The sequence below is a fragment of the Lissotriton vulgaris genome, chromosome 6 (assembly GCF_964263255.1).
Source record: "Lissotriton vulgaris chromosome 6, aLisVul1.2, whole genome shotgun sequence".
NCBI lineage: Eukaryota > Metazoa > Chordata > Amphibia > Caudata > Salamandridae > Lissotriton > Lissotriton vulgaris.
Window position 1 is genome coordinate 922,770,943 of NC_141694.1, and position 12,050 is coordinate 922,782,992.

The window sequence follows — 12,050 nt, forward strand, 5'->3', positions numbered from 1 at the left end:
TATGTCTGTGGGCATGGTTTGAGCTATATTAAACTGCCAACAATAAAATGTAAAGTCCGTCTGGCACTAATGCTCTCATCCCATTTTCCAAGAATTAAGGACAAAGAATTAACCTTTGATGTCAGAAAGAGATACCCATCTAGTGGCTAAATTGCACAGCATGAAACTGGAGACTCTGGGGGTCAATTCTTGACCAAGTTGTGTTGTACTAGGCAAAACCTTTGTCACCATGCTTCATTTCTGTTCATTATCTCACATCAGAGCTCCTTCAAATAGGATGTGTGCTGTAAAAAAAAAACCTCTGATGATTCTGATTTAATAAACTATAACGTTGCGTTGTGTATAATAAGAATCTAGGCCACATGTATCGGACACGTGACAACTGATTAGATGCGTATTTATAAATTATAGTGTTATTTTAGTGTTATCATCGTGGCAGAGCAGGAATGTTTCTCCGTTTCTGTTCAAAATCGATCGATTTGAATAAATACTTTTCAATGCTGAGAGTAAATCTGATGTACTAGAGTGAAACGCTTCCATTTCTTAATGAAATGTGATTTCTTGAATTTTGAAGACACCTTACCATACTCTAACATGATGTTTCTTGAATGTTTCACATACCAAATATTGTCAGAGCTCGGCCCGTGCATGTGCTCCAAGAGCTAGAGCCGACCCTTGGCTCGGCTCTTGCTCTCCCTATTAATTTACTTGCTCGTCCATATGCCAAATATTTTTTTTGTAGCAAAATGCTTTTGTGGCCGAAATTCTGACATACAAGTGATGCAATTAGGTATTTTCCATATGCTTTAAAAACAAATACTTTTAGGTCTGCAGTTTTCTGAGGGACCCGCTGTATTTGGATGGTAAATATTTCCTAATTTTTTTCGTGCATTTTTATTTTTGTTTGGGACAAAGCTATGTCTTATCCGAATAAATAAGCTCCCAGGAATTCTGGAAAATAAGATTTCACATATTGGTAATTCCTGCTAAATAAAACAGCTCTCCAGTTGTAATATTTGTCTGCTTTTCTGCTTGGAAAAATTAGTTTTTCTTTTTATTGAGGACGAGTACGTGTCTCATCGGGCCGAATCCCAATACTGCTCTTAGTTCATTGCACTGGCTTGCAGTGGACCGTAGAGTCCTGTTTAAGACTCTTGGCCTAACCCATAATGCTTTTCATGGACAGGGCCCAGTGGGTATAAAGAATATCTTCCACAGGTACGCCCCTGCTAGGAACCTTAGGTCAGCCAATAAAAATGTGTTTGTGGTTGCTAGATTTGAAAGGACGAGATGGGGAGAAGAGCATTTTCTCTTGTGGCTGGCAGGGTGTGGAACGCTCTCCCCATCTCCCTTTCGGGCCAGCAAGTTCACTCTATCTTTCGTAAGTCCCTTAAGAAGTGGTTGATCTCTGTAAAGTAAATCTTAGTATGTACACTGGTGGTGCCTGTAGGCCCGTCTGTTTTAGAGCGCCTTAATGCTCTTGGGCTTAGTTCGCTCTTTATGAATTCTTTTTCATTCATTCATTCATCACCCACAGAATGATCAATTTCCCAATACTCTTAACTTCCTAAACCAAGGCATAGTGGAACAAAAGATGAAGGCGGGGAACCTGATGGAGAGGGGACAGAGAAAAAAGGAAAACATCAATCCTCTGAGAAAATAAGAGTAACATATTTAAATAGACAACTGTCTGACAAGCAAGGAGGAAAATAGTAATTCCTGTAAGATCCTTCAAGAAGGACTTCCAGATCTGGAACATTTTCATGTGGGCTGCAATACAGGAATTGTTAGCCGGCACCTCTGGAATAGGGAGTCTCGCAAGTAGAAGGAATGTTGTCACACTCTGTTGGTAGTACCCGAGTGGCCATTGGGTGTTGTATGTACCTTAGGTCTGATATAGGAACCACAACGTATCTTTCCCCTCTACAGCTTCAGGTTTCACTTCTCCTTTCTGGATTCCATTAGGGCATTGATGAGAGATTGATGAAAGAGCAAAATGCCATTAATAATTGTTTTCAGTGAAGGTGTTCTCTGTGCAGGAAGGTGTCCCTTCACGCACAAAAACAATCATTAAATAATGGCGATTTGCTACTTCTATTTGAGCTACAGAATGCAGCAAACCTAGAAGTAGGAAATCCCCATTATTGATTGCTTATGTGGAGGAAGGGACACCTTACTGCAAATAAACAATAATACCTGCAAAGTAGGTCCCCTGGCACTATGTCGCAAGGGGGTCTGTGTTGGCACTAGGCAGCTATTGTTAGTGCCAGTGCGAGGGTAAACACAGGGGTGCACATTATATTGTAAATATATTGCATCCCTGTGTTTTGGAAATGACGCAGTGTAGCCCTGCAAAATTTGATGCAGCGCCGTGCTGCGCTATTTCCTAGTACGTATGCCCCTCAGTCTCTTTGATTATGTCTTTTTGGATTAAGTCATCCAGCAAGGGTAGCTCTACGGTCATGCATAGCCCAATCCCATTCAGTTTCTGCTACTTTCGTGGTGACCCATCTTTCAAATGGATCCTGTGTAAAAAACTTTGTAGTTGCTTAGTTATTCACAGAAAACAAGTAGAAAAGATTTGAAAATCTGGAGGATCATTTCAGGTACATGCACTACCATTACAGGTTGTTGAGCACAGGGGGTAGCTGTCTTTGGTCACTCGCTATCCTAACGTGCATACTCCTTTTTAGCTACATACATTTTGATCCTGGTGGACCTACTCTTGAACACCACATTATAAGTAAAGTTAAATCAATACCGCACCCATCAAATGGCACAGCTTTAATGTCTGATTCAAGTAAATGCTTGCCTTCATTAGCTAACAAGTAGGGGTATGCACCATTATTGTATTCTTCTTTTGCTTAATTATGAAACATTTCTGAAAATGTATGTGAAATTATGCAAAATTACATCAAAGCAAAATTGTCATTTCTTTGAATATTTTAGTGTGAAATGTGTCCTTGTATCTGTTTTGGATGTGATAAAGCATTTCATGCAAATAAAAGCATACAACTCATGGTGCAGATTTACAAGCCCCTTGCCACACTTTTATGCCACAGTTGTGTCACTTTTGTGATGCAGTGGCATTATAAACAATGCACCATGTTGTGGCACATATACAACGTGATGCATCTAGGGAGATGCATCACGTTGTAAAGCCCTGTGCTACATTTTACCTGCTTCAGGTTTAATGTATGCAGGGTGGGCTTTCTGACGTAAAAAAGCCTCGTAAAAGTGACGCACTGAAATCTACAAGATTTCACTGCGTTACTTCTACGATGCCACTGTGTCAAAACCTTATGCCTGCTTGAAGCAGGTGTAAGGAGTGAATCAGCATAATAGGAATGGGCATTCCTGAGCATTGCTGGAGTTGCGTCATGCTTGAAACACGACTCCAGCAATGCGCTGCCTTTACGCCAAGAGATGCGTCACGCAACTGTCAATCCTTGTGCCATGGTGCGCTGCATTGGAACTGCGACACATCCATGGTGGCGCACGGTTTGTTTTGCAAATGAACTGACGCTAATGTACAGAGATGCGTCAGTTCTTATAAATCTGCCCCCCGTAAGTCTGCACGTTATGGTCATTTGTGTTGTTCCTGTGTGCTCCTGCTACATTTTTACAGTGAACAATGCATAATTACGTGAAGCATAATGGAATTTTTACCCAGGCCTACTAACAAGCTGTTGAATCTGGACTTGGTGATGATTGTGTATGGTGAACCTGAGTCGATCGTGATATGTAAATTCTTCCTCAACACCAGCAATGCTCATCTTGGCTTTTAAATTTATTATCCTCTCTCTCTCTTTGTTGTTTACTGTAGCTTTTCCTCATACTTTCACAAGGTGTCCAATTTTGCCACAGTCTTGCCGCCTTTTCTTGTACCGAGTAGCCTTTGAAGGTGGTCAGGTGGAAAAGGTTCTTACAACAGTAGCTGCTTTCATTTTTGTGGGTTTTTCTTACATTCCTGCAGACCTATGAACTTTCTTTCCCACGTTTGTCTTCATTGATCTCCTTGACTCATTGGCATATATATGAATTGAAATGTTTTTGTGCAATAGCATCTTTAATTTTAAAGCTGAAACTATCTGATTTCCTTTTATCTGTCATATTTGAAAAAATTGAATTGAAATATTTTGTCAATGATTTTAAACTCACCATGTAAATATGAATCTTGTATATTTATTGCAATGGTTTTAAGTAACCACGTAATTGTCTAAATTAACTTAAACTCCTTGACTCATGTGACCAACTGCTTGATCCCATTATCTGTTTTGATAAGTTCCACCAAGTTGGGGGCATCTATGGCCCTAACCGTTACTATATCCTTTTGCTATGCTATTGGTGTTTACCATCTATTGGTCTCTACAGGGTCGGATTGGTAAGGTGGGCATATGGAAATGGCAGAAAGGCCGGTAGCCAAGTTCCAGTGGTGGGCTATTTTTTTGGGCAGCTTGGGGGCTTTCCAAGCTGTTAGGATGCCCCCAGCGGCCCAGTGGGTGCCTGAGTGGGCTTTCTAGAGGCAGAAGGGCAGAGGTATCACTCCCTTTCTCTCGCTGGGCCGACCCATTAATGTAGGTTGATTGAATGGGGGTAGGGGGCCTGAGCAGAAGTGGTCTCACTTGCTTTCATGTGTGGCTCAGCAGTGTGAATAGTTAATAAAATATGCCCCACCCCCTTTCTTTTAATAAAACTTTGCTGAAGCAGTGTTTTGTGGAAAGGTAATACGCAAATGTGGGTCACTTTTTTGGGTGTGCCAAGGCAGCTTTTTGATCCCAATCCAACCCTGTCCTGGGTCTCTAAGCTTCTTGTTGGTGGTCGTCTTTTGTTTATTGCAGTAGATAAACTCTGCAAAGTTTTAAGAATTCATCAAAGGTTTCATGTAACTCCTGTTTCCTAGTAGAGAAGTGATAGCTCTCTAATGTTATATGTATGCTGAATTTCAAATAGTTTTGCAAAGTGTTTTGAAACTCTCCTGTTGCTCAGACCCTAAATAATGTAGTAAAATGTACTTCCTCTATTTCACTGGCATCTTGTTGTCTACTTTAACAAGCTTCGTGAGAAATTCTGTCTTTCAAATCTTCCGGGAAATGGGTGGGTCAGACCAAATGGCATTTTGTCCGCTGTATAATAAAGTTTGACTGAATGCATTGAATGTGCAAGGGTAAACTGAAGTGGCAGGGTAGAACACGTGTCACATGGACAGCCAGCATGCTGAGTAAGGTAGAGAGATGCTCTACACTTACAGAGCATAAATTACTGGTGTGCATATGGGCTCCTAACTACTCAGGCATTTCATTTGATGGAATACAGACCAGCACTAAGTATAGATACAGCATGACAACACTGTATGGTGGCAAAATTAAATGGTTCCATGTGTGTGCTCATTGGTTCCAAGTGTGTGCTAAATGTAGTTGCTTGTTCTACACGTTTTCTTCCGTGCCACCAGTTTATCCAACCTTGTCCTCACAAGATGGTTGTTCCATTCTTGAAACATATGTTGCCAAAGGAATACAATGTGAAAAAGTCACCTGTCACTAAAACGAGGCCTGACCTATCGAGTGCAGTATGGTGAAAGTATGCACTGCGAAAGAACGACAAAACCTCCAAAAGATGGCCCGTCCCAGGTGTGTAGTCAAAACGGCGCAACATCATACATTCTCTAATTACTGCCTTTTGCCTTGGGAGCTAGGAGCACCAGTAGCTGACGACAGTAGTGTGCTGCTACAGACTTGCAAAAGCAGGCGCCTTCACCCATCACCTCATCAGTTCTTTTCAGATCAAGGATGATGGCAAACACTTTGAAGGATGAATGCATCACAACAATTTCTGAAGTAGAACTCACAGGTCACTGGATACTGAGGGGAATATTTATTAAAGAGTTGCGCTGCCCTTGCGCCACACAACAAGGCACAAGTGGGAAGCAACTCTTGAGTTAGATTTATCCAGCCATGCAAGGCCACTTTGCGTGGCCTTGAGTGGCTTGATAAATCTAGAGAGAAGGGAGTCCTTCCATGGGTTAGACGTGGGTAATATCACGCATCCATCCATGAATTTTGGCGCATTTCCAGATTTACCATTATTGGTAGACCTAAGAATGCATCACAATGCCCAGCTTCCTCAGGTGAGGCGTAACAAGGAGAAAATATCTTTATTTCTCCTTGTTACTTCCTCTTTCTATGTGTACTGCATTCTGCAGCACACACACAGACAACGGAGAATGCCTCAGAGGATTGTGTCTGTGCAGGAAGGTCGTCCATCCTGCACAAAAAATCATCCTGCTTACAGCGCAGATACCCTTGAGTCATGGTACAAGGGTGCGAGCGTTGGCGCTAGGCAGCGCATTGGGCGCCAGCACAGTGAAATTAGAGGAATGTGCCGTGGTATGTTAATTACTGCACATTCCCGCCTTTTCCCCATCACACAGTGCAGTGAAGCAAGGTGACTTGGTGCGGTGCGCTGCATGACTATATAATACAAATGTTCCCAATCTAGGAAGGCACCTCAGAAAACATTTGTCAGTGCGCTGCACATCCACACAGTGAGATGTCTAACTCAGTCAATGGCAGTTGAAAGTTCCATGCCACATCCGGGCCTCAGTGGAAATGCTGGATGCGGATGGCAGTAAATGGATTCCATCCTCAACACCAACCCCGTAATAAATAGCTGCTTCTCTGATTGGAAAGTAAGGCCTGTTTTTTGCTAACAAGCCACAACTAATGTATATGTTTGACCCACCAGCATCATAAGCACTAATGCCATTAACCGTCACCCATAGAATGCTGAATAATTTAAAGCTAAGACATTGTGGAAGGACATGCGAGGGAGAGGAAACAGGTGACGAGGAGACAGAGAAAAATGAAACTACAGAGCTGAAAATAAAATATGTTTCAAACTTTCCCATCCAGAGGGACATGTTCACGTTTGCGGTGGTTGTCATCTGGAACGCACTACAAATGTTTGGTTGTTATCTTACACAAAAGGATGGCTTTAGCACTGGTGGAGTACGATGCGACAGTCATTTTTAGAGCCCCCTCATATGACTTCCTTCTCTGTGAATTCCCTCATTACCACTCTCCAACAGTGTCCCTTATTTCTCCATAGTACCTCTCTGACCTATAATTTCTTTTTATAGCGCTAATCCTAGTTCACTCACACTCAGTCAGTCAAATTACTTTATGTGATACTTATAATATAAGATCATAAAAGTACAGATGAATACAATTTAAGACATCAATCCATCAGTGCAGAATTGAACATTCTGTACATTTCAGTATAAAGATAATAAAACAAAGTTATAACAATCGCAATTAAAAAACAATTAATAAGAACTGTTAAAAATTAATTCGCTCATATTATACAGCCGCCTGATCTTCCATGATTGAGTTAAAAAGGACGCCACTGAGAAACAAACCATAGGATTAGGCAGGGATTGCAAAAAGAACATTGCTACACAGCATTGTTTAAAGTGAAATTTGTGCACCAAGGGCAGAATAAAACGTTTGCGAGGTTCCCTGTAAAATTTGCAGAAGAAAAAAATATGTATGTTTGACTGTGAAGAGGTACGGTCGCAGGGAAAAAAGGTAATTCATTTATAGACTAGATTCCTGTAGGGTGTGCCAACATACAAGGGATACAATTCAATCGGAATCTGATTAAAATTAATCTATGGTGTGAGTTTGTCACAATAGATAAATATGAAATTGTCCCTTCCTGAGCCTTTGGACCTTCAAGGTATAATTTTACTGATACTGTTGCACAATTTGTTTGCAGTCTGGCATCTGCCGTTTGTTTAGAAAAACAGGATTTAATCTCCCGTTTTGAAATGCTCAAACAGTCCCTAGGGGTAACAAATAAGCGCTCTAAACCTAAGGAGGAGAGAGTAGATTTGATATAAGAAATCCGTGGGATCCTATGAACATATTCTATGGATAAACAGTCTTCAATTATTATTTGGGTAATGTGAAAAGACTCCCTTCTCCAGACAGAGTGCCATCAGATACTTGGTGCCAAAGAGATTTTATCGGTCAAATATGGGATCTCTAATTCTGTGTGGATAATAAGGTAGGAGCAGCTTACGGGGAACCCACTAGTTTTGTTCCAAAAGATGTCCTCTATCACTTGGAGGGCAGACGAGTTGGTATAACCCCATATGCCTGCCCCTTAGGTTGCTACCGACACTGATTTAGCTACATAGACCTTTTTACCATGTTGATAGGTTTCACCCCCAATTTTTTTATAAATGAATGGAGAGCAATGATACTTCTCCCAAGTGATAACCCCCTGGCAGCGAACATACGGGACCATGATAATTGCCTATAAAATGTTACACCTAGGTAAGAAAAGGTACTGGTATTGGCTATTTTTCTCACTCACACTCAGTTTTGTGATCTGCATATTACATGTTCTTTGCAGCAGGCACAATAACCCTCACAACGACTTTATGATGAGTCAAAACTGCCACTACACAAAATTCTGTACTCTCACCAGTAGGAACATTAAATATCAGAGTTATCTTAACATTTTTATTGTTGCCTGTAAACTGCCGGATGCATAAGGAAACCTGCATGCTTTTAATCTAAAAGTTATTTTTAAACAAAATGCCCCCCACCAAAGTCAGCACCAGGTGCAGCTGCACTGTTCGCACTGCCCTAAAGTCGGCCCTGCTTACACACCTGAAGCCTGAGCTCCCCTCTCTACAACACTCAAAGAACATAATACAATAGAATGACATCAAGGAACAAAATGCAGCAAAACATTAACACACTTCTACTCACCAAGAAACACATTCGTCGTAAATGAACTGTGAAGAGAGAAAGGTGAGGCGTTATTTTTTAAGTTCAATAATTTTATTAAGATTTTAAAAAGATAAAAACAGTTATATACAGTTCATAATGATACCAATATGAAAAATAAGGAAAGATCCACAAGTTCATCAAGGTGAGGCGTTATGAAAGGAAACAGGATATTTTCGAAATATTCATTACCTAGTATAGGTTACAGACAACCAGTTACATATGGTGAACCAGACAGCCGTGCCCTGTGCAGGTAAGAGCGGTGGGGCAGCGGAGCCCCATGGGGATGATTTCGACAGACGTCGAGGGAAAATTAATTATTATTTAATTTTCCCTTGCGGTCGTCTGTCGAATACTCCTCAACCCGACCGCACCGCCCCACTGCTCTTCCATCCATGGGCCGCAGCTGAATCCAGAGCCCATTATGAGGCCAAAACATCTAAAACATGAGCAAAGGCGGTGAAAATTTCTATTGTCATGAAATAGCATAACTTTACATTTGCCATTGTTTCAATTTAGTACATAGGATCACATTACTGCATCGAGGGACATATTAGAAACAATCATTTCTAAACATAAACTTAGAAAGGTTCAAGCAAAAGAAACCCTACACTTCACCTCCTATCCTCCCTCCCCAAAATGCTCTGGGGACATTGCCAGGAGATAACCAAGAAACATTTCAGTGCTGAATGTGCACTATCTAAATGGCCAAAGTTATTATATATGAACTGTTTTTATTATCTGTTGAAGCATATGCAACTGAGGATGCTGTTATTGTATATCACATGCTCAAAAGTAAAATACTCCCAGGTGTGCCCATTTTTGTCAGTAAAAAAAAATTAGACAAAGTGAAATAAAGTATTTTTTCTAGGATCAGAGTTTGGTTCAAGGGGAAAGCCAGGCGATGGCCCCTAGTTTCCCAGTCACAGTTTGCAAAACAACCCCTGGATATTATCTCCTATTCTACCCAGTTGGTTCGTTAGTCGTCCTTCAAAAGTGAAATTAGTAAACTGTGTGCTGGAAAGCAAACCTGCACATTTCCACTATCACGGGCTAGATCAATATGAGGTTATATAAGATATATTTTCTGATACAGGGTAGTTCAATCTTCTTCAGTCTTTGAGAAGGTAAGACCGCAAAAGAGAGTGACTACTAGAGACAAAGCAGCACAATATAGGTGAAAATGCCTATTTTTTGTTTTTATGCTGCAAATTGAAGTGTAAGTAAGGTAGAACACTATATTTAGTGGCTGATGCCAATCACCTTCTCTGACGTAACAAACAGTGTAAGGAAGCCAATTAAATGATTGTCACACGCAAATCTTTTTCAATGGGTCACTTCTAAACTCCTCTCACTTGTGTCAACATAGTGATTGATTTATTGATCCATTTAAATGAAACTATTTACCCAGTGATTGAGAGTCCCAGTGATCAACTGAAGCAGAAGAGAACTGAAAAAGGTAAAGGAAGTCAGTGGCTGTTTCTATTATAGGGCATGGGGTCTCTGCCACTCCAATTTCCAGCAAGTTAAAATGCATTGCCTCCGTCTCAAAATCAATGATAGAAAACTTGGCAGCCTGTCCCTCGTACTGAGCATATGCATGTACTGAGGCACGGAAAGGCAGCAGCCTACTGTCCATGTCCAGGGTTACTTTCTCCCAACACTGGTGCCAATTGAATCTGGTGGTACAAAAGGGGGTGGTAATGGACGGAACATCTGAACCAATCAAACACTCACACCCAGTCAAAAGATCTGGGTTTATTCCATCACCGTTCTTTAGCCCACTTTGCCACCCTAGTTCAGACATGACTATATGCAAATCAGTCTGACCCAGTGCCTCATGGGAGCAGTCCAGCCTGAACTGCCAAACCATGCCTTCCCTGGACCGGAAACAAGCTTCCGAGGACCAGTTTCTGGCATTCCAGCCATCTTCGGCCCGGCTTGCTTGAATCCAGTGGCAAAGTGTGCAAGGGACTCACGTCTGAGCATACCCTGCCACACTTATGGCGACCAAAAGCGGTACAAAAGGGGGTGGTAATGGACGGAGCATCTGAACCAATCAAACACTCACACCCAGTCAAAAGATCTGGGTTTAATCCATCACCGTTCTTTAGCCCACTCTGCCACCCCAGTTCAGACATGGCTATATGAATCTGGTGAACACAGGGCGATAGACACTGAAGCCCTGAGCACTGTCGTCATCCCCCTTGTTTTTTCATGTTCAAGCTTCCTTTTCAGCTGTGAGTCTTTGGTGCCTCAATTATGAGGTTCTGTCGCTAGGCAGGGCTGCAAGCAATCTTGCTGAGCTGCACTGCAAGGGCAGACATGTGCTGTATCTATAAGAAACAGCTCTTCCTTCCCTTTTCTCCTGTGCTGGCACAAAATGGGATGTTTTGCGAAACCGCAGCATGGTGCAAGGGTGCCTGCATTGTGGAGCTGATTGATTTTGTGCAGGAAGGGACACCTTCCTGCACACAATCAATTAATTCAGGCGATTTCCTCTGTCTATGTGTGCTGCTGAATGCAGCACACATAGAAAAAGGAACAAAACGAGGAGAAATAAAAACACTTCTCCTAGTTGCGCCTCCCTAACGCCACCCCTATGGTGGCGTTGGATTCTGATGGATTCTGATGCATTCCCAGTTCTATGATTTCTCATAAATCTGGGATTGCTTCAGATTCCACGGGTGTTGCGTGGGATCACCCACAGCAACACCCATGGAACGCACCTTTCATGCAGTGTTGTGCGTGAAAAAAGCACTTATTTACAAGGCCATGAAAAGCCACGTAAAGTGTAGTAGTAGTAATACTTTATTCAATATATTCATATCATAAAAGTACAAACATTACAAAACTAAACATAGAACCAATGTACAAAGTATTACATCCATTCCATCTTAAAAGGGATTAAAATCCAAATACATAAAACCAATGTACAAAATATTACATCCATTTCATCTTAAGAAAGGTTAAAATCCATATACAATTAAAAAGGTAATTACAAAAGCCTGTGGTGTATTCTTAATAATATTCATATATCTAGAGGTAGTGGGAGATTAATTTTGGTGTTACCTAACAGCCTGGTCCATATGAACCAAGCGCTAGCAAGATACTTTGCACGTAAAGTGGCTTTCCTTGGCCTTGTAAATATGCTGTGGCACATTGCGCAACTAAACGTAAAAAAGTGACATTCCAGCAGTGCACAAGTTCCGCAAGGTGCCTCATAAATATGGCCCAAGATGTTTACTTGAA

General features: G+C 41.4%; 1 protein-coding gene across 1 annotated transcript in view; it reads right to left on the reverse strand.

The window, feature by feature from the left end:
* SLC24A3 (solute carrier family 24 member 3) overlaps nt 1–12,050 on the reverse strand; it is a 1,194,917-nt gene that overhangs the window by 155,374 nt on the left and 1,027,493 nt on the right. The window contains exon 8 of the mRNA XM_086926908.1: nt 8,781–8,806. Within this exon, the coding sequence (XP_086783034.1) occupies nt 8,781–8,806 (26 nt within the window). The remainder of the gene's footprint in view (nt 1–8,780; nt 8,807–12,050) is intronic.